The sequence below is a fragment of the Drosophila subpulchrella genome, chromosome 3R (genome assembly GCF_014743375.2).
Source record: "Drosophila subpulchrella strain 33 F10 #4 breed RU33 chromosome 3R, RU_Dsub_v1.1 Primary Assembly, whole genome shotgun sequence".
Taxonomy (NCBI): domain Eukaryota; kingdom Metazoa; phylum Arthropoda; class Insecta; order Diptera; family Drosophilidae; genus Drosophila; species Drosophila subpulchrella.
Window position 1 is genome coordinate 17,068,624 of NC_050609.1, and position 22,158 is coordinate 17,090,781.

A 22,158-nucleotide genomic window follows, 5' to 3' on the forward strand; every position below is an offset into this window, starting at 1 on the left:
ATTTCTATCCTTGAGAATAAAAATGTTATGTATTTATAATAATTTAATTTAGATGAAATGGTGTCATAATAATTATACCCATTAAACTTTATGGTTCGTTCTTTGAACCTTACATATTTATTTATTTAAATATTTAAAGAGCGTCCTAGCTGCCCCCTTTTTTCCCCAGTGTACCCCACTGCAAGTACGATTGTGGGCGTGTGTGTAGATGAGCAAGTAAGCCTGCAGAAGTGTGCGAGTGGGCGGGAAAGTGAGGCAGTGTGTGTGGGTACTTGTCACTTTGACAACACGGCACCAACGTCATCACTTCACACTCAAACATTCCCGTTGTCAACGGGGTTCGACCGCTTTCTCCCCCCAAAGTCCCACACCCATGGATGCCTTCCTGGTTGAGGCTTCTTAGTGATTAAGCACATAATTGGATTCATTCCGGCGTAGAGCTCGTCTTCTCTCTTCAGAAACTTTTTGATATTTTACGATGCTGCGGCAGGATTTGTGGGGCTAAGCATTAATTGCCTTGCGGTTGTCAACAGCATATGTCGGTTCTGGGCAGATTTCTCACTTTCAAGCCACGGAAGTAAAAATTGTCATGCCTAACACTGAAAAAATATTGTCATGGCAACAAAGACATCAATCTGAAAAGGTGGTAAAGTTATACAAATTATTTTAAGCAATTTAAGGATACTAGGTTGATAATAAAACATGTGTGTGAACTTAATCAGAAATGGTTTTATTTTAGAAATATATTCAAAGTTTAATTGTTTCTAAGCCTAATCAAATATTTTAAAATACTATATTTAAATATTTAAGGTATTTTTACTTTACCATTCCTTCGCTCAGTGATTAAAATCTCCACCCGCTTCCGAAGAATTTAAATTATCCAAAATTCGGTGAGCTCTGCCGAAGGCCATCTAAAAGCGGAACAAAGCCCCAGACAGTGGTCATTTTTGGGGAGGGGTATGGGGGATGGCAGGATACAAGGACATCTGTTTGCAGCTTAGCAGGAGCTTAACCCAACGAGCGCCCGATTGTCTGAAATATGAAAATTGGTCATCACATGGCGACCCCAGCTGCCAGGATATGAATGTGGATTCTATAAATGCGCCGTGACTGCATTATAAATTATTCAATTTACTTAATACAAAATCAATTCTTATAAATTGAAATGAGCTTTGGCAAAGCGATGAAAAAATCATGATACCATCATCATCGTCGCTTCATCATCATAACAATCAAAGAGCCATGTGGGTGAGTGTATTACACAATAAACATCATCATTAAATATAATTGCATGTAACAGTTACTCAGTTTCAGTTTGGATCGAAACTCTGCCTGTTTCCCTCAGTTAAAGGGGAGGGTGTCCTGCGGTTTTTCCGGGTGGTATTTCTCTGGTTGAACGAATGTGGAAAACCGCATTTGTTATGCAAACGCTCATTAAAATGTTTGCCGCGTTACGCATACGCATTGTTGGACGAAAATGAAATCGCACACAGTTTACTTTTTCTCCCCCTCAAATTCCATTCGATTTGTGTGATTTTCATTTTCAGTTTTCGCTTTTTTCCCGCTGCACACAGCATGACCACTTTTCTCGTTTTAACTTTTCACCGTCCTAAAGAAGACATTTTCACCTGCTGTTCTGCACTTTCCACTTCAACTGCAGTGAGGCCAAGAAAGGTTGAGTTGTTGTGCACTGACACACTGAATATTTCAGGAATTTCTTAATTGTTTAACTGGCAGCCAGAGAAAACAAAACAATCCTCGCATTGCCACTTTTTCTGCAATCCTTGTGTCCATTTAATAATTCAAAATATAATCGTTTGTTTGCTTGCACTGGGGAAAAATATTATTTATTTATATACGTTTGTTTTGGGCATATATTCTTGAAAAAGTTTAGAGTACAATTTCAGATCAAGTAGTTTTTCTTAAATATTTTTGTTTGTTAGTGAAGATTGTATTTATTTTGAAATAAATGGTATTAGTAATACTTTTATTCCCAGTGATTTTTCCAGTGTGCGCGTGTCTGTGCTTATATTTTATATTTGAAAAACAATTTTCCAGCAACGACAATGAAAATGTCGGCCAAGTTTGTGCGGAGGTCCTGTTCTTGGACCAGTTGACCGGGACAACTCAGCATGTGGCTCAAAGTGCCCGAAAAAACTCGAAACGAAGCACTAGATGAGGCATAAGCAACACAGCGCGGAAAACCCATAGAAGGCGAAAAGAAACACAGAAAAATAATAAAAAGAAATTGGACAATAAAATACAACAATTTATGGCGTAGAGCAATCCTTTCTGGTGGCACTTTCTAGGGGAAATGGCGGCGGTGGCACCAAAAGTCGGGAAAAGGCGGCAACATTGTTTGCGGTGGGTGGGCGGGTCAGCAAATCGTCATTGGAAAGTAAACGAAAATGTTTAGTATGATTTTTTATTTCACTTTGCCATTTTTCTTCCTTGTCCGCCCACTCACATACTTCTTTTTTATATTTATTTATTATTGCCGAGGTTTTTTGCTTTCATATTTTTGCTGCCTTCAGGACTGGCAAGTCCAGATTTATTTTAAGAGGATTTGGAGTGGAACTAGTGCGCCAAGTATTTCAGGATGTCAAATCAAAATTAATGCCATAATAAGTTAACAGGGTTGGCTTTGTGGGGGAAAGTCTAAGAAGAAAGTATGTATTTGCAGGAAAGGGTAAAGTTAAATTGATAATGGGTAATGTAAGTATTATATACCTAAATACTGTTCGTGAAATAAATACCTTTCCCAACTTTTTTATATTTTACAAACTATTTTATATTTTTAATATTTATTTTTTGTTGTACAAGGATTTATCCCCCCATCCACAGCCATAATACCATAATACGTACTTGGCTTTCGCTTCGAATCGCTCTGGTTCGATTTTTCCGCACTCGGATTTTATTACTTTTATTAGTTTCCACTGGTAAGTGATGGCTGTTGGGGCTGCCAGTGGAATGGCTGCTGGTAACAAATGTTTAACAAAAGTTGTTGCCACTGCGGGTTGCGCTCCAGCTGCCAGCGAGATGATTTAAACGAGACGTGCGTTGCCAGCCCCCCGGCAATCGGGTCCTTTTAGTGCCAAGGACGAGCACCGAGTCCCGAAAACCGAAACTTTATTTCATTTAATTGAAATTTTATGTAAAACACACATTTCGTTTCGTTTGATGCATAGTTTTTTAACGCTCGCAGCGCACCGCCCCCACTGCCTCGACCAGAAACGAAACAAATGTTAAATATTTGCAAGTTTTACGAGCATTGAGTTATGTGGTTTTGCGGCAAGCGGGATTCCAGCTGCTTGACCTTCGCCCCAAATAATAAAAATAAAAAAAAGCCAAAAAGCGGGAGATAAATTCCATGATTTCTCACTGTTTGAACTGTTTTGGCCACCAAAGCGCAAATAAATTACATTGGCAAGCACGGGAGTTTTATCTACCCCAGCTTAGGGCGTATAAAATGCGCTGATATAAACAAACTGGGACTGCAAATCCTTTTATTTTTACGTTCGAATTGACAAGCCAACCCCTGACAGAATTCAGACAGATAAATGGGTGGGGCAAGGACGTGGGATCGGGATCCAAATGCTCGAAGGATGCGTGTTTCGAGTGCTATCATCGCAATAAGAATGTACCAAAAACAATGGGAAGTGTTGATGGTTGCTGAAGAGTCTCACTTACATCCAGTGATTTCCTCGAGAGAAGAGCTCCTTTTCCTGAACAAATAACCCCACAAAGAACAAATCATCCCTTAGTTAGTTTTATAATTTTTATGAATTTATTTATATTCCGTTTTGGTATTTTTCTGCTGGCCACTTACGACATCTTCCAATTTACACATATGAATTAATTTATTTATTCTCTGTTTGTTTTTGGTTATTTTCCAATTCACAACTTGACATACTTTCCATACAATTATTATTACTATTTGATCATTATCCATACAAATATTTACAGGATGTTAAAACGCTGTCAGCATTTCTCAAGTATTTTCCTATACGGTTACAGTTAGGTTTTCCACTTTATTATAGGCTAATTGTAATCGATAAATTGTAGTTTTCTTTTCAATTTCCATCAGCAGTAAAAATGGTTGAATTTGTTTGTATTTTCGGTTTTTGTCAGTTTTTGTATGTTGTTAAACATTAAATAATTTAGTTATATGTAAGTAGTAATAATATAGATCTGTAATTTAATTTTAGTTTTGATCACATGTGTTATTCTTTGCCTTTTTGTTTTGTTCGCCTCTCGTTTAACCATTAAATATGTTTTGGATTTGGATCTATTTTTCAACGTTTTTCTCTAAACAAAACAGTTTCATTTCATTTGTAGGTTGAGCTGCAAAAAGTTGGAGGCCATCTTCTTTTTGCCTATGCAAATTTGATGACTAAATTAAAACAAAATATTTGAATGTACATATCTATACATGAGTGAGTGATATAGGTGAGTATGTGTAGGTATACGAGTTAAATGGTTCTTGAACAAACGCGCTTACAGTTTTCCCATTTGCTCTCTATACAATTGATTTTTAATATTATTTCTCGCTTAATTGGTTTGCTTGTGAACTTATTTGCAATTTTGGCGGGTTGAATTTTGTATGGATCTATTAATTATACAATATGTTTACCATTCGCTGCTTTTCGTTTGCAATGGCAACGCTTTACTTGAATATTGATTAAAAGATTGGTATTTAAGCCTTACAAATGATGCAAAAAATGTGGTTACATTCAACTCGTGCATTGAATTACATTCTTCTTTTTCGGTTGTCCTCGATTTCGCATTAAACCTTGGCTAATAAAATGTTTAATGTTAATTAACTAATTAAATGGGAATTTCATTTAGGTTAATAACGAAATTAAAAACTCTTTAAACGCATAATGGATTATAATTAAATCGTTTTGCTGTGCGTGCCGGCTAATGAATTCAGATTAACGAACTGCATTCGCTATCTGATCCGAATAAGTCCGGCAAAAATCGCACGTTCGTATGAATTCAACATTTATTTCATTAACTATTAGCTATATTCTTTGTAAACTTTAATAACTTTTTCATAGAAAAAATACACGATGAAAAATTAGATTTTCCTTCTGTGCTAACATTGAGCTTGACTTTTGTGATTAGCCTCGGCTTTGAATTCGAATTCGCTTTCCACTCTGTTTTCGGTTTATTAATTTCAGGCTAAATGTGCTTTACTTTCGCTATTATAGGCTTTACTTTCTCTAGCTTTTGTGTGCTATGGTTTTTCTGTTTCGCATTCTTAATCCTCCTTGTTCTGCTTTCTTTTTTGCCTGACTTAGAACTAGAGCTAGAGATAAAAATAAACATGGCAATGATATTTACACAATGTTGGCCAGTTCGGGAATGGGGATGGAGCGGGGCTAGGGGGTTCTTGGGGGCGTTTGTTGGTGGTGGCGGTCTCCTCTTGCCACTTTGTATTTGTTTCTGGGCAGAGCCCAGCTGGGCACAAAGTTGTATGCACTGAGAAAAATCATTGATATTCAAATAAATTATAATAATTTCCACTTTTGGATTTCGACTTTTGGATTCTTAAGAAATTTTTAAATGTATATTTGAAATCTGTACTTCTATAACCTTAAAAGTGCACTTTCAAATTTAAGTTCTTAGTAAATATTACTAGAGTCTAACAAATATTAAAAATATTTGTTTTTATTTTTATGACTGAAATAAATGCATTTATAAAATGTTTTCTACATAATAAAGAGTCTTACCCTTCGATAGTTGGTCATGAATAATCAAAATGATATTAACAATTAACTAGAAAAGAAAGATTTCTTTCTATCATTTCGTGATGATGTTAAATAACTAAGAATGTATCTAAATTATTAAAAATTGGAATATTGAATCCTTGAATTTTGAGTCTACCTAATTAGTTTTTCTCAGTGCAGCAACAGCAGTTGGCCAGCTGCTCGACTCTGAGCGATTGCAAAATGTCGGCGTTTTTTTTGCGAATGTGTGTGGTGGGCATGCGTTTGTGCAGCATCATGCCACACACAAACAATAACAAAAACCACAACATCAGCGGCAGAGAGGAGGAAAACTTTGTCAATTAACCTAAAACAAGTTTCACTTTACAACACGTACGCTTGACATAATTTTTTGCCATTTTCGCCACGGGGCTGCGATGAATGAGACGCTGTGTGCGTATGGGTGAGCTCTACAAATGGAGAAATTATCACGTTCTTGGTCCTTGATAACGACAATAGGATCGGCCCATAATGTCTTCGGCTGGAATTGACTGATCAATGGGTGCCACTCGCAGAAGTTCCATCTGATCGCGCACCTGCAAGTAAATCGAATTATATATCCTTTAATGAAATTACCTTTAGCCATTTAATAATTATTTATGCATGCGTGTGTGTTTGGGGGGGTGTGTGTGGGTGTGTGGGAGTGACGACAGCTGCATTTGATTGATGAAAATTGATTGCATCGCGCCATTGCCAAGCTGGCACAACTTATAAAAGTTATTTAGCGTAATTGCCAAAGTTTTGTTTGAATTTTCAAATGCAGAAATGATTTCTTGGAACTTCTCGTGTACTCTTCATATGGCATTAATATTGTTCGCAAGTTTTGGCGCGGCGCTTAGGCAACCAAATTGGACTTGGATATTAGTTATGGTAAACACTCTCGGGGAAATTACCAAATGGGTCTTGTAAAGATTTATTACGCACTCAGCTTGTGTTTCAATTTTGAACTGATTGTTTTTGAATGTTTTCTAGATTTTATAGATTTAATAACAAAATTGGAGGCAGATTGAAGTAGATAATCATTTTTTTATAATTAGTGGTTACCTGAGTCCTTCAAAAATTACATTTATATCACTTTTTTTTACAATTTTTTAAAGCATATTTTCCGCAAATTTCTTATTTATTTTCTGCTTTAAATATTTTTTTCACCATATTTTCTGCATAAATCTTTGAACCCCTTAATGCCACAAACACATTTGGTTTATTTGAAATATGGGAGGATTTGAAAACTTCCTGCAATCGACTCTCTTTAAGTGCTTGGTGAAATGCTGTCACCCTACACGAGAACCAAGAATACAAAGAGTCAAATGTTTGTAGAGAAACCTCTTCCGCATGTCTAACTCGCCTGGCACTCACACAAACGTCCTGAATCCTTAAAGAGAGGCCAAATCTGAATGCCAAACAGGCAGCTCTTAGTCCTGGCAAAAGTTGAAGCACATTTAATGCCACAAACACATAAAAAAGATGGCAGAAAAGAGTGGGGATGGGCGGAAAAACGAAATAAAATGAGAGAAAATGTTTTGTTTTCAACACCAAACACCTTTTGAGGGGCGGGCAGGGAGGCCTAGGTCGGCTGGGCCCATTTCCTGGGTTTTGTTTGCCATACAACAATCGAATTTACGACTTTTTTATGAGGCTTTATGTGCGCCCTGCCACACAAACAACAATAAAACGTCAGCTTTGGCTCAGTCATTGCACTTTGTGTGCATGACCCACTCACACAAACAGTCCCAAACACAACAACTATGGGAACTTTGAGCCATTTGCCTTTTGGCTAGACTCTTCCGGCCTTTGAGCTGGATTTCCCCACTCGCAGCCCCTCCATTCAGTGGAAATGAAAAGCCCAGTTCACAGTTACAGTTTGAGTGAAGAGCTCAAAGCGGAAAATAAATTCCCACGCCACCACAAGGCAACGCATTTCCCAGCTAAAAGAACCCAAAGCCAAATCACTTGTAAGAAGGTCAGCGGCAACACTTTCACAATTTCACACACACACAAAATAACATCAGAAACTGATGATTGTTAAGATGAGATTATCCAAAGATCATTTTTATGTTGACCGAAATTATTTGGAGCACAAAATTTGGATTTTTTTTTCTTAAAGATACAACTTTTGTATAAAAAACTATCATAAATTCCATTTCAAACAATTTAAGCCTTAAAAAAATTTCATATATTTCCAATTTTTAGAAAAGTAATAAAAATATTTAATTTTTTTGGCTTATGCTGATATTTTTAAATTTATTTTATGTTCTAAAAGCATTACATTTTAAAGCTTTAACATTCCAATATTACAAATCAGATTTCTTAGAAAAACCTTTAAGCTATCTTTATTTATTTCAGTGAGTGTGCGTAATAAAAATTATCTTGTAACTCAGAGCTCTCCCTCCCTATTTACAACAGGATCAGATTGACCCCCATTTCGAATCACTTTATTTTGCAGTGCACACAAGGCCTGCAAAAGATATTTAAATGAATTTGTCTCGCACAAATTGCTGCCATTTGCCGGGGACATTTGGCCATCCCCTCCTTGTCCCCAGACCCAACCCAATCCTCATCCCAAGCCCATTCCTTGGATGAGGGACGAGGCCTGAGCCTCCGTTGCCGCCACTTGGGCGATGTGTCGTGCCAAATGCCGTTCCTCGCTCTCGCATTAGATATAAAAGGCTAAAATAAAAGATACATTTACACAAACACACAAGTGGGTCCAGGGGAGGGGACTCCCAGAAATCCTTGGCTTTTCTTTGCCCCGACGAAGCTGCCTTTGTGTAGATAAAAACTGGCGTCGAGAAAATTATCATGTTCATGGGCTATGGCTATGGCAATGGCTCTCGGATCCGCAGATCCACTGGCCGCCTCCCACGCCCACAAATTTGCGGCCATCCTTGTTGTCCCTACTGTCCTTGGAAATGTGTTCCCAGAACCGGTTACTTTTGCTGAATCTGATCGGAACGAAGCTAGTTTTCAACTGCTGCCTCAGATATGCACTAAGTTTTGAAGTATTTTAAAATTTATGGGGTCATAAACCAACTCTGACACATAAAATCATTTTAAAGAGATGTCAATCTCTAAGGAACATTTTATGTTTTCAGAAAATGTGCAATAAGCGACAAACGTCTAAAAGACATTGGTTATCTTTTAAGAAGTTTTTGGGTTATTTAAAAACTGTGTATTATAATACTTCAAAAATATATTTTTTTTATCAAAAAATTGTTCTAAAAACTATAAATAATGTATACAAAGTTTAGAAAAATTTTACAAGATTATAAAAATATAAACTGATATCAGTATTAGTTATAAGTTAGTAAATGTTTACAATACATACTTCCTATAAAATTAAATAATTTCTTATATAGAACACAATATTTTATTAATCTATTTTAATCAAATTCCAGCTTTAAGTCCTCTGGAGTTACGTAACAATTTTTTCCATAGCTTCAAAAAATACTAAAATATATACACACCAATTTTTCATCGCTTTCGTAAATCCCCAGAAATCCCCTCGAAAGAGATTACGAGAACGCGCCGCTTTGAATTTTGAGCGAGTGCGTGTCCAGCCTAAAAGGGTATTATATATGTGCTGGGCCGTGCTCGTCTACATGTTCTTGGGAGCGTTTGTGCGAGAGATGGCAATCATTAAAATGGCCTTTTGCCTAATTTCTATGACTTGCTTAATTATCACAGCCATGACCGACCCAGTCCTCCCCTGGGTACACACACACAACCCAAAACAGCATTAGGCCTCTAATAATTGAACATTTGACCCGCTTTCCGTTATTATTTAATTGCATTACGAGGCGAGCTCTTGGCGACGTCCATAAGTAGGCTATAACGTATTTTATTTCGCCGGACTCGGAATTGAAACGGGGTTTTGGGGACTGTGAGCTCGGTTCAATGAACTGGAGACTCCGGCTGATGCAAAACAAAAGCAAATGTCATTGGGATAAGTATATGTATATGGCCTGGCTTAATTTCCAATGCTCTGGGCTTTTTGGCCAAAGATAAAAGGCGTTGGGTAACATTTTTAATTACTTTTTACCGCAAACAGCGGGAAAAGCGGGGTGGAGGCGAAAAAAATACAGAAACAAACAGAAACGTATTAAAATACAATTCTTAATGAGCATTATGGCCATGTAATAAACAGCAGTAAAAAAAAAGGGTATTGTGTATATGGCTGGTGGCTGAGTGCAAAGCGCAATAAAAGCCCTGCGATTTTAATCAGTCGCAAGGACTGCAAAGTAGGCAATACTTTTGTGGCCTTATTTTTATGTTGTTACGATTATACCATTTCATTTCTTCCCCGATGATGGGGATGATGTGGATGGCGTAAGAGCGGCCTGTAATAACGGACATTAAGTATTTCTATGCATTATATACACGCCCTGAACTAAAACTAATTACAATGTAGAGACTGCGGAGAAGGCGCGAGAATATGATTAAAGTTTGCCTGGGTCGACTCTCAGTCAGCGCGAGACAAGGGCTAAATTAAAAAATGCTGCGGCATCTCTTTCTCAACTTGGTCAAAAGGGGTGGCATAGGGGGTTCTTTAGAGGGTGCCGAGTGGGCGGAACTTGAAGGAGGTTTTTATAATCAGCAAGAGCAATAAAATCTACGAGCACGGCCAGTGTTCAGGGGGCGTATGATTTATTTTTGTTATTAAATCTTTAAATTGGTTCAGCCAAAGGAGCTGCCAGCTTTCAAGATGAAAGGGGCAATTATTCAACTATTTTGATTTAGAGAGCAACGAATAATCTTCATATAAATGGGTCCATCCAGTAACTAATCAGGAGAGATATCTACAAAATGTAAAAATTACCTTTCCCCATTGATTTTAGATGTGATAATATGAAACGGGTATTTAATCTTTAAAAACCTCTACTTTATTTCCTTAAAAGTTCTATAATACCAACGTTATCATCTAAATACCTGACCATTTAATTACCACTCTACTTTGCCTATCAGTTAATTTGAAGCACATTTTTATTTCCAATCCAAGAGCAGTAAACACACATCCTTTGATAGGAAAACCAGAGTACTGTCTGCATCGTTTAGCCGTACATCTATCTATCCATTCATGCGTCAAGCACCGAACTATCCAACCGTTGGACTGAAAAACAAACCCACTTGCAGGCCTTTGAATGGCACTAGTCTCCGCTCGAGTGCCGTTCAATGCCGGGGAGTAACTTCCTCGAGAGGGGCTCCGGCCCAGGCCCATCCTATATTGATCTAAATTGAATGCTGCTTGAGCTTGGAGTGCCCAGACATGGTCGTCGTCGTCGTGGAGCAGTAAAAGAAATCCCCAAGCCAAGCCAAGCCAAATCCCAATCCCATTCGCATTCGCATTCGCAGGACTATAAGCTGTATATCCGAGCGCAGAGCAGACGGCAAACAAGCTGACCGCATCCTGCAAACAAACTGCAGACTGAAGCTGTTGCTTCGGTTGCGATGGTCAGGCTCGTGTATAAATATCGGAATAAGCATTTGAAAATCCTTTTAAAATTATTTCACAACTTGCGTCTTTTCGACGTCAGCCAATGTCCTGCCAGTGGACAGAGTTCCAGCTCCTGCTGCTGCTCCTGCTCCTGTTTCCCCATTATCCTCGCCTGCCCGTCTTCCATTCCAAGTATGTGCAAATTCCATTGCAAAGCCACATTATTCCTTTTATCCCTGCGAAAGGAATTTTCCAACTGCAATAACAACGGAGAGAAGGAGTCGGCGAGGATACCATACCAATGTTCTTTTTCCAACTTCTTTGTTTGTTTGCTGTGAAATGTGTGTTTAGTTCTGGGGACTGGCTTCGACTTTAAGTCGGTCAGGTACGCGCCTAATACCATGAAAAAATAGCACAAAAATAATAACGATGGGACAAAATTTGTAATACTCTCGCAACGCACTCAAAAGTCTGGCGAGTTTCCATTCGACCTCTATTCTCAAGAGGCTTAGGATCAATATTTGAAGTGCCAAAAAGTATGCTATGAATTATGTATCTAATGCAGCTAATAATAACACCTTAAAATATTTTTGGAGCACAGCTACACAAAAATACAATGAGATTCTTCTCTTATTATACCCGTTACTCGTAGAGTAAAAGGGTATACTAGATTCGTCGGAAAGTATGTAACAGGCAGAAGGAAGCGTTTCCGACCCCATAAAGTATATATATTCTTGATCAGGATCACTAGCCGAGTCGATCTAGCCATGTCCGTCTGTCCGTCTGTCCGTCTGTCCGTCTGTCCGTCTGTCCGTCTGTCCGTCTGTCCGTCTGTCCGGATGAACGCTGAGATCTTGGAAACTATGAGAGCTAGGCTATTGAGATTTGGCGAGCAGATTCCTGAGCTTCTTACGCAGCGCAAGTTTGTTTCAGTAGAGTGCCACGCCCACTCTAACGCCCACAAACCGCCCAAAACTGTGGCTTCTACAGTTTTGATGCTAGAGTAAAAATTTAAACTGAAATGAATTGTTCTCATCAATACCTATCGATTGACCCAAAAAAAATTTTGCCACGCCCACTTTAACGCCCACAAACCGCCTACAAACTTCAAAAAATCGTAAATATGAACGCGGATATCTCGGAAACTATCAAAGATAGAGTATTGGGATTTCAGATTTAGATTTCGTAGCCTTGTACGCAGCGCAAGTTTGTTATGCGAATATGCCACGCCCACTCTAACGCCCACAAACCGCCCAAGCCTGTGGCGCCCACAATTTTTATGCTAGATTAAAAATTTTAACTGAAATGTATTGGTCTCGTCAATGCCTATCGATTGATCCAAAAAAAAATTTGCCACGCCTACCCTAACGCCCACAATGCTTAAATCTGTCTTCCGCCGGTAGGTGGCGCATTTAAATCTCGCTTTGCTGCTTGCATATCTCCATTTCCCTTTGGTCCCTTTAGCTGAGTAACGGGTATCTGATAGTCGAGGTACTCGACTATAGCGTTCTTTCTTGTTTTTATATATTTACTAATATTCTGCTGCATCTTTGGAGTTTCAATTAGAACTATCCCCATCCTAGGTAACTCAAGAACAGATAGGATTATCTTTCCATCACAAGTGTTTTGTTTTTCTGAAAATATCAGACTCTAGAAAACAAAATTCAATACCCTTTGTCAGAGTATCTAAGTATCCTTCAGGGGCAGAATGTTGAACAATAGAAAAATGCCAGAGAAAAGTGAGCAATTTCTGTGTGTTTTTTGCTGTGGACTCACCGCTTCGACTTCCTTGAATACACGTATTAGATTCCTGCCAGCCAACTTGGCAATATCCTCCTCCGACCATTTATCAGACTCGAGCAGGGCAGCAAAAAGATGCGGATATTTGGACACATCCTCCAGTCCTTTGGGCACTCTTAAGTGGAAAGCAGAGAAAGCGGAGAAAGTATAGAAAAATACAGAGAAAAGAGAGTTAGAGAGCGACCATAATTTGGCAAATGAAATGAAATGTAATTGGAGCTGCAGCAGAAAGCTGGCCGAAAGTTGCCGCACTTACAAGTTGACTCCGTCGTAGCCAGCTCCAATGCCAACATGATCGATGCCGGCCACCTCCCTTATGTGGTTGATATGCGCTGCGGGGTCAAAGGGTGGCCCGAAAAAGCACAAGTTTAAAGATTAATAGTGCGTACCGGAAAGCGAACCCATGAAAAAACCACCTACCCACAACATCGTGCAATGTCGCCTGTCCCGAGCAGCTGACGAAATGCGGATAGAAGGCCACCATAACCAGACCGCCGTTTATTGCCTGCATTGGATGGGGAATAAGAAGTGGAATGGGATCGGAATCGCGGTATATGGATTAATGGGTGCCCCCGGAATTAATGTCGCCATAATGGACTCACAATGCGTTGCAGGACGTGGTCGGGAACGTTGCGGGAACTGTTGCAGATGGCGTGCGCCGAGGAGTGCGAGAATATTAGCGGGGCCCTCGAGGCGGCCAGGGCGTCCAGCATCGTGGGCACCGAGACGTGCGACAGATCAACAATCATGCCCAGTCGGTTCATCTCCTTGACCACCAGCTGCTCGATAAAGATGGGGATTTATTGGGACTTTACTAACTAAATTGTGTTTGGGGGGGGGGCTCTTACCTTGCCGAACTGCGAGAGGCCGCCTATGTGCGGGTACTTCCCCGGTTCGTCAACTTTGCAGCAGTCCGCCCTGGAAAATAATTTATTTTCAAGGATCATGTATAAAAATCCTTAACAATTAAATAATAAGTGATATGTCACTGCTAAATGATAACTACACTTTACACTTTAGGTCAAAATATATCCTAACAAAATATTTCTACCCACTAATAAGAACTTGCACACAACATATCTTTTTAAAATCTAGAAACATAAAGATAATGGGATCCTTACAGAAATTGACTTTAAAATCACTTTTGGAAGTGTCTAAAAGTATGCAACAATATTTTTGCAAATCAAAAGTAAGATGGCTTCATTCCAAAAAGTTGGCTGCATACTTTTTTACACATATAATTGAAATTTTTGAAATCGTATTATTTGTTGTAAGTTCCTAGAAATATTAATAAAGCATGTGTAATTTCCATTTCGTGGAAAATGGTGACGTTCTTATTTTCACTGCATAAGCTATGTTTTAAATCGATATAACCATTTGTAGGTTCCTAGAAATTGTATTACGGATGGATATCATATCCATTTTCCTGGAAATCATATTTTCATTCTTGTGATGAACTCACCAAGGTGTATTGCAGGTGTGTGTGAGAGTCAGGTATCTGGCGCCCAGTTGGTAGAACATTCGCAGGACACTCAGGCTGGTGCCGATGGCATGTCCGCCCTCCACGCCAATGAGACTGGCGATCTTGCCAGTCCGATGGGTCTGTTCGATTCCCGAGGCCGTCGTGACCAGCGCCATGTGATGCGGATACAGCTGGACCAGTCGCCGGATGAGGTCGATCTGCTCCAGGGTAAGTTGCACTGCATCCAGGTGCTGGGATGAGCAGGGGGCGTAGGCGGACCAGAACTGGGCGGACACCATGCCTTCTTTGAGACGGCGAAGATCCGTGTGACTCCAGGCACTCGAGGACCAGGGAGCCAACTCCCGCAGGTCGCCGCCAAAGTGAAAGTCCTTCAGCTGGTTCTTGAGGAACTTGCGGATATTCCACGGCAGATCGTTGTGTCCGTCGATTAGGGGCACTTCCTTCAGGACATTGCGCACACGCTGCATCCGGAAGTCGAAGTCGTCGGCGGTCTTTGAGCCCCCTGACCCGCCGGACGGCCCTGCTGCTGCTCCGGCCGAGCATCGCAGGATGGGCAGGACGAGCGGGAAGTAGACGAAGGTCAAACAGTTGAGGCCACAAAGCACGAAGCCCTTTGGCAGCTTCCGCGATTTCATTGCCCCCGAGCGGCACGGAGCTCTAGTGGAAGAGCACACAGTCCGCAGCACTCACATTGATGGTGTTTCGCCTTCTAGCTGGAAAAGGGATAATGAGAATTAATGTGGATCCAGTGCTTAGATAGAAATGGAAGTGGAAAGCAGAGAATTTATTTTCAACTTTTTAAAGGAAATTTAATACTTAGTAAATAAGTCCTATGGACGTTGAAAAGATAAGTACAAACTTAAATGAATAAAAAATATAAAAATCGAACAAGGTTTTATATAGGGAATCTAACACAAATCCCAAGCATATTTCATTTGAGGTGTCAGAAGGTATGCAGTGATTTAAAAATGTTTAATTAATTTGTTGCATACTTTTAGGTATTTACAGTAAAGTACTTAATAACCAATGTTAAACAAACTTACAATATCTTCAATCGTAGCGTCACACTATTAAATATTAATTTCAAGCATCAAGCAATCTTAAATCAGAAAACTTGTTTCTTTGCTTTTGGAAGGGGTTCTTCTTCCCCATATTCGATGGCTCAAAGGCGGGGAATTGGTTTAGCCTATCGCATGTGCGGGTGGCGTGATTGAGCTATTGAAAGTTGTTGGCAAACAAATGTCATAAATATAACGCCCACGGCTGTGCCACCGAATAACCCCGGCTCCTGACCCCGAACACAAACGAGCCCCAAAGCCACGCCCCCTTTAGCCCGGCTTTGCCACCCCACAAACATAAATAAAACTTTTCATATTTATTTCAGAGCCCAACTTCAAATCGAAATCGCGCACAAAATGCATAAAATGCACAATAAAAATGCAAAATTATTTATAGCAAAGTTTCCTCTCGATTTATATGCTTTTTTCCTTTTTAGCCAGCATATCACCGAACCCCAAAAAACAATCATAGAAAATTTAAATAGTTTCCCCTGCTGTTCGGTGGAAAAGTTCCAGGAGAGAAATACTTTATCCGTACGGTTTTATTTTGGTTGTGTTTCTTATTCGCATACGACATAAAGTTTGGCTTGAGCCTGGCAGGTGGCAGAAAACTAAGCGCCGAAGCCAGGGGAAAATCGAGAAAGCGAAGTTCTAAATATTTCCCCAAGAAATTGAAGCCCTGTTTGGTTTGGCGAAACGGGCCAAGTGGGTAAATATTTATATATGCTTTGTCCCAGAAAGTGAAATTAAAGTTTTGCCCCGAAACAGGGAAACTGAGCTAAACTACTTTAATAGTTTTCAACGCAAAAGTCGGCCAAGAAGTGGAGCAAAGTAATGGCCAAAATGAAATGGTAAGCTGGGCAAATGGAAATGCTTTGCCAAACTTGGCAATGTCTCACAGGTTGGGTAAAAAGGATAGTAACTGAATTTCACGATGTCAACAAATCTAATAAGTAAATCTCTAGCAGAGAAATGGAAATTTAAAAATAATCAAATCTAGCTATTATAGCACTTATCTGTATTAAATGCATCAAAAAACATTTCTCCAGAGAGCCAATAAAATAATAAGCAATTTTATTTAAATTTTCCTAAAAATGTTTTATTTAAATTCTTAGTATTATTATATAGTATGTATATTTGGTCATGGTATTAAGTTTGTGTAACCATAAAGTAAGCTTTTTAAGTCCCTTTAGAAACCAAACCCTTTTTATCTTTCTTGTGATTATGTTAACACTTGCTTTTCTTTTCTATTTTCTATTTTTCCATAGTATCTGTCCCCTATTTTAGCATTTTGCTGTGCCAACTGTTGGTGTGCACTCTGCAGGTCACAAAGAAATACGAGTAGAGTTCCGAGCGAGGGGCCAGTGGCATCCGCATGTTGATTTTCATGCTCTGATGCCTGCGAACAAAATGAAAACATTCCACTGTGGAGAACTGGGGCGATGTCTTATCTGCTTCCGCTTTTCCTCCCATTTTTGCAACTGATTATGGATTCGGTTTCTTCGGGGTTCGATTTTCCGCTTCGGCATATACTTTTTCCCAGCGCCATTGTGCTGTTTGGTTTAAGCTATCTGGCCAAACAGAAATTATGCAAAAATCAACAGAGTCAACGATGAGCAGGAAATGACAACATTGACAAGGGCAACGCGCCACGAATATTTTGCGACATGCAAAACGTGACTGAAACACAACGCACGAATTATTAATACAACGGCGGAGAGGAAGCCAAATTAGACCCAGTTGGGTTAACAGGAAGCAAACGACGAGGGACGAAGGACAACGAACTTCGAAGGACGGCAAACAAAAGTCGAGTCTCGGGTCTGTGAAATCGAAAACGTTTGGCGCTTCATTAAACATTGATGCCTTGAAACAAGCGGCATGCAAACCGAAATTAAGAGCCACAACATGGGATATTTAATTAAATTGAAGAGTCTCGCTCGCAGCAGGGAAAAAGTCAACCCAAAGGATAAAGCAAAATTTAATGTAATCCTGGGATCTGACCTCACTTAAAAGTGCATTAAATATTTTACCAACGGAAGTGAATATTTTAACTACAAGCATCTGTGGTTTAGTAATATTTAATGTGTTTTGTCCTTGATTGGGTTCGCCACACATTATTGATTGGAATTCAAACTTACGTTTAAAAAATATAAATTTTATTTAAACTATACCTAAAATAATGTATTTAAAATTATACTAAAATACTCTTAATTTGCCTAATTAATTTTTTTTTACTTTCTATAAACAACAAATAAGGAAGTGAATTATTTTTAAGAAAATACGCTCTTAAGGATCGATAAATCGGGCTTAAAACACATCTCGTAAGTACCAGGTAGTGTGTAATTTAAGCCCTATTGAAGGATATTAAATATGGCTGGTGGGTTAATAAATTGTATTCCCTCTCCTCGCTGTTCAAAAGTGAGCGGCATACAATTGCAGACAGAGGACAAAATGGGCGCAAGGATAACTGCGTGCAACGCTGCGTATGAGCAATGTGTGTGCGCCGCCTTTATTTCATATATGCATTTCTTTTTTTGTTGAGTGGCATGCATGGGCGTAGGGATGTGCCGGAACGAACGGCAGGGGTCGGGGGGAAATGGCATATATAAGGCAGCAGGGGTATACGTACTGAATCGTACATTTATTGCAACATGAAACATTATTTTGTATGGCCTCAAAAAAAAATAACGAACGTAGGAAAGAAAAAGGAAGCGCGGCGGCAAGGAAGTATGGGAAAAATAAGGAAAATGGGTGGGAAAAGGGGGCTGTTTGGCTAGAAAAAGAAACCGGAGTGCGCGCGTTGGAAAATTGCAGTAAGGAAATGCGATGTCCTCGTTGCAGTTGGAATTTCCATGCAAAGTGGCAAGCAAATAAATATAAAAATGCTTTTCTTTTCTACATTAGTGCACCATTTAAGGAAGTTGCCACGCCCCCGTCGCCCCCTCAGATATTGCACGGCGGGTTTGTCGTCTTTCATTTTCATTCCATTTCCATTTTTCCCCTCACAACTCCAGCCGAAGCCGAAGCGGCAAAAAATAAAGGAAACGTGCCCGTAAACTACAGCAGACAATCAAAATGCATTCATGTGCGCTTACTTTACGTTATTTATAATCAAGCCCCCCGTTCCGCCCAAAGTCCCTTTTCATTCAGCTCTAAATTCCATTCACTAGCGAATTGTAGCGAACAGTCAATGCGAAAGGCGCCCGAACCACCGCCCCCTGGAGAAATTTTTTCTTCATCCGAGGATTGGGTGTTTTTCACGGGGGTCTGGGATTTGTAAGCTCGGCAGGAATGTGGAAGCCCAGTTTGATAAGGTTTCCCACCCATAATGCTCAAGTTGCGTTCCCCGAGGCCATGCTGGTTTATGCTTACTCAATTTTACAAGGATAATAAAACGTATCATTAGAAGTCCTGGTAGTAGCAGCCGATCACATGACCAGACAAAGCTGTTTATGAAGGAGGGGTGGGAGAAGAATTATTTCCTAGAAGATTATTTTCCAGAACTTTGAGCAAGAAAATTACTGTTAACGGGAAACATGGGATTACCTTGTCTTAATTTTTATAAGTACTTGGGCATACCCTTTGCATAAAACATTAAGAATTCAAGTAGTATGAAAGATAATACTTTTAAATCAATAAAATATATTATAACTAGGTCAGATTTCGTGGAACATTTTAAAAGATTGTGGAAATGAGAGAGAAATATTCCCATAAAGACTTCGTGCATACTTAATACAGTTATCAACTTTTAATGCTTCTCAATGCAATTGACCTATTTATAAATAAATGTATTATTTTCTTTTCTGACATTATTTTCCCCACCAACACCACCACCAAATCATTGAATTGCCACCCTGCTAAAATTTTCACGAATTGGAAACTTTTCCACATGTTTATTTGCATAAATTAATAGAATGGACGCTTGGAGGCAAAAAAATGGGACTCATATGGCGAAGCGAAATAAAATTAGAAATACAAAAGGAACCAAATCAAACTTTAACAAGGATGTTCTGTGTATGTTTCGGTATATTGTGCTGTTTCCTCGTTCTACGCACATTCTGGTTTGTCCGTAAACAAGCGAAACTGAACACGGGAAATTCAATGGAATTTTTTCGAGGACCGGAAAAGCGGCCACAACAAACCGCACAGATACCAACGAATTGACAACCAGCCCAGAGGCATGCGAAATGGCCTTAGAATGAATTGAAATTATTTTACAACATTTTCATGTTTCTTGGCATTTGTTTGATTTGCCTCGACCTTCGCTTTCAGGTCTCTCTTATATTGTTTTTATTCCTTTCTTGCCCATAATTTATGCTCGAGTTGAACTCAATTGCAGGCGTAAGAATCAAATGAAGCCCTTAAAAAAGTTCTGACCCAAAATAAAAGGACATATGTTGCGGAATGCCACAAGTAATCAGAAATTGAATCGCCCCAGCAGATGTCGAAATAATAAGCAGTAAAGCAGGAAATTTATATACCATTGCTGTATTGAAATGCTGGAAAAACTTCAAAGTAAATATAATACAAACCAAATTTTGTAAAAAAAAAAACAAAACATCGGGAAAAATTTTAGCTGATTGCCTAAAAATGTGAGAGCCAGAAAAATTATCAACTCAAAATATACTCCATTTAAATAATGAGAAATATTTAAATAAGGGGCATAAAACAAGCCACTTAGAAAACATTTTCAAATTGCAGATATCATTAAATATGAGAGCCTTTTTCTCTGGCATATTTTTCCCACAATATTCCTATTGAAAATCTTAACAAATTTAGTAGAAAGCAATTACTTTCCCATCCCAAAGTGAGTTGTAGAAATGACTTGTGCCATTTAATTGAACTCCCTTTCGGAATATCTCGCAAAATCCAGACTGACAAACACTTGGAAATCGCAATTTGTACCATTTCAAGAGGGATTCCTGATCCAAGCCACAAAACTCAAACTGCCAGAGACCATAAACACTTTTGTCCCGAGACCAAGACTGAAAATGAGACGAGCAAAAGGTAACAAGCATTTATAAATGCCACAACAAAAGCCGGAGAAATGTGAGCCGGAGTCTAGGTTAAATTTTGGGTTTTCGGTTAGCAATACCTATAGCTCCAGGGGCGTGGGCAAGGAGGGTCAGAGGGATAGGGGCGGATAAAGTTCAAAGCAAATTGTTGCGGAAGGCAGGAATCAACATTATCATCAGCAGCCAGGATGCTGCTCAGTCGGCTATAGGATACTCATTCTCATTCTCATTTCGGGCAAATGCAGATGAGGACGAGACAAAACACAGACACAATTTAGATAGGGGGAGGATTTTCCCAGAGTGTGTGTATAGGGGGGGCGGAGTGGCAAGAGGGTGTGTTCCGTGTCGCCTGCCGCATATTAATGAGCCAAATGCCACAAAGCCAAGCTAAGCGCGCTCTCATCAATTGCTCAATATTATGACTCTGGCGGACGAGAATCTGCATATGAAACCCATATTCGTATGTACACTGAATACTCAGCAAAATCCGGGGAAACTATTTTGCTTTCTTTGCTGCACACATTGTTTTTTGGGTACTTTGTATTTGCAGCAACAGGGGTCTTTAATCTGATCTTAAATTTTAGCTAGAAAATATTCACAAGCCCCAGGGGCTTTAAAGAAAACAGAATATGGTCTAGCAAGCTTGCTAATGGTATAATAATGGGTCTTGTAAAATCGTTTTTAAATTTCTTCTACTTAAAAACATATTAGGGCTTCTCAATGACCGCAATGTTGTATATATTTTGAGCATATCCTTTTAAGGTTATATTTAATAACCACTTTATTTTTTAACAGAATAAAAACAGGTTGTAAAGTTGAAAACAAATATATTTTCCATAAAATCCTTAGTATTAATAAAAACAACCATTTATATTCTTACCAAAACAGGGCAAACAATTTATCATTCTTATGGCCCGCAAGTTCACACTTCTTTGTCGTATTTTCCAACACTTTAATATGAGTTAAATCACTGCTGGTGCTTGAAGTACTGGCTCTGGGGCACTCCACTCTCCGGCTCACATAACTAAAACAATCAGATATTATTTCGCTGTGGCTGCACCAAACAATACGTAACGTAACGCATACGCCGCGGTGTACGCGGGTGAGATCGAAGGAGACGCGCAGCGCAAGTGGAACGCAACACGTGTGGGGCGACAGGTGCCGAGCGTTTGGCACACAACTCGACCGGCCGACGCACGAATTCGAACTGAAAACTGAACAAGAAACGGGCTCAGAATCAGAAACAGAATCAGGATCCCCAAACGACGCTGGGAAGCGAGTGGGGCAGGCACCAAAAACCGAAAAAGGACGAAGGATAAAGCCACGAGGTGCAGAGAGCAAGGACAACGAAGAGCACTTTGGCTAGGGTTATACTATTAGGTAAGAGCAGTTCTTAGTTAATATTGAATATTTCTATAATTTTAACAAAGGAAACCTTAAAGTTAAGTGTCTATAAACTCCTTATAAATATTATTACCATTTTTAAAGTAGAAACCCTATTCTTCAGTCTTTATTTTCATTCAAAAATCTGTGCCAAGTGCTTTATAAATCCAGAGCATGTCCTTCTGAAGAGCATATAGTTCTCTTTCGGCCAGTACAA

At 39.3% G+C, this 22,158-nt stretch overlaps 1 protein-coding gene across 1 annotated transcript; it reads right to left on the reverse strand.

Annotated features, from left to right (window-relative positions):
• Window positions 1–3,802: 3,802 nt before the first annotated feature.
• Window positions 3,803–21,751, reverse strand: LOC119563308 (dipeptidase 1). Its single transcript, XM_037876642.1, has 8 exons — window positions 21,439–21,751; window positions 14,465–15,198; window positions 13,851–13,920; window positions 13,605–13,781; window positions 13,423–13,507; window positions 13,259–13,334; window positions 12,979–13,117; window positions 3,803–6,307 (listed from the first exon to the last, which is right to left on the reverse strand). The coding sequence occupies exons 2-8, from the start codon at window positions 15,118–15,120 to the stop codon at window positions 6,200–6,202; spliced, it is 1,311 nt and encodes a 436-aa protein (XP_037732570.1). The 5' UTR covers window positions 15,121–15,198; window positions 21,439–21,751; the 3' UTR covers window positions 3,803–6,199.
• Window positions 21,752–22,158: the final 407 nt, after the last annotated feature.

Excerpts from the sequence above, each read along its gene's own strand:
- LOC119563308 (XM_037876642.1), bottom strand. The coding sequence starts at position 15,120 with ATGAAATCGCGGAAGCTGCCAAAGGGCTTCGTGCTTTGTGGCCTCAAC. Across the intron at positions 13,782-13,850 it reads GCCTCTCGCAGTTCGGCAAG|CTGGTGGTCAAGGAGATGAA; the intron begins GTAAGAGCCCCC and ends TTTATCGAGCAG. Across the intron at positions 13,118-13,258 it reads GGCTACGACGGAGTCAACTT|AGTGCCCAAAGGACTGGAGG; the intron begins GTAAGTGCGGCA and ends TTTCCACTTAAG.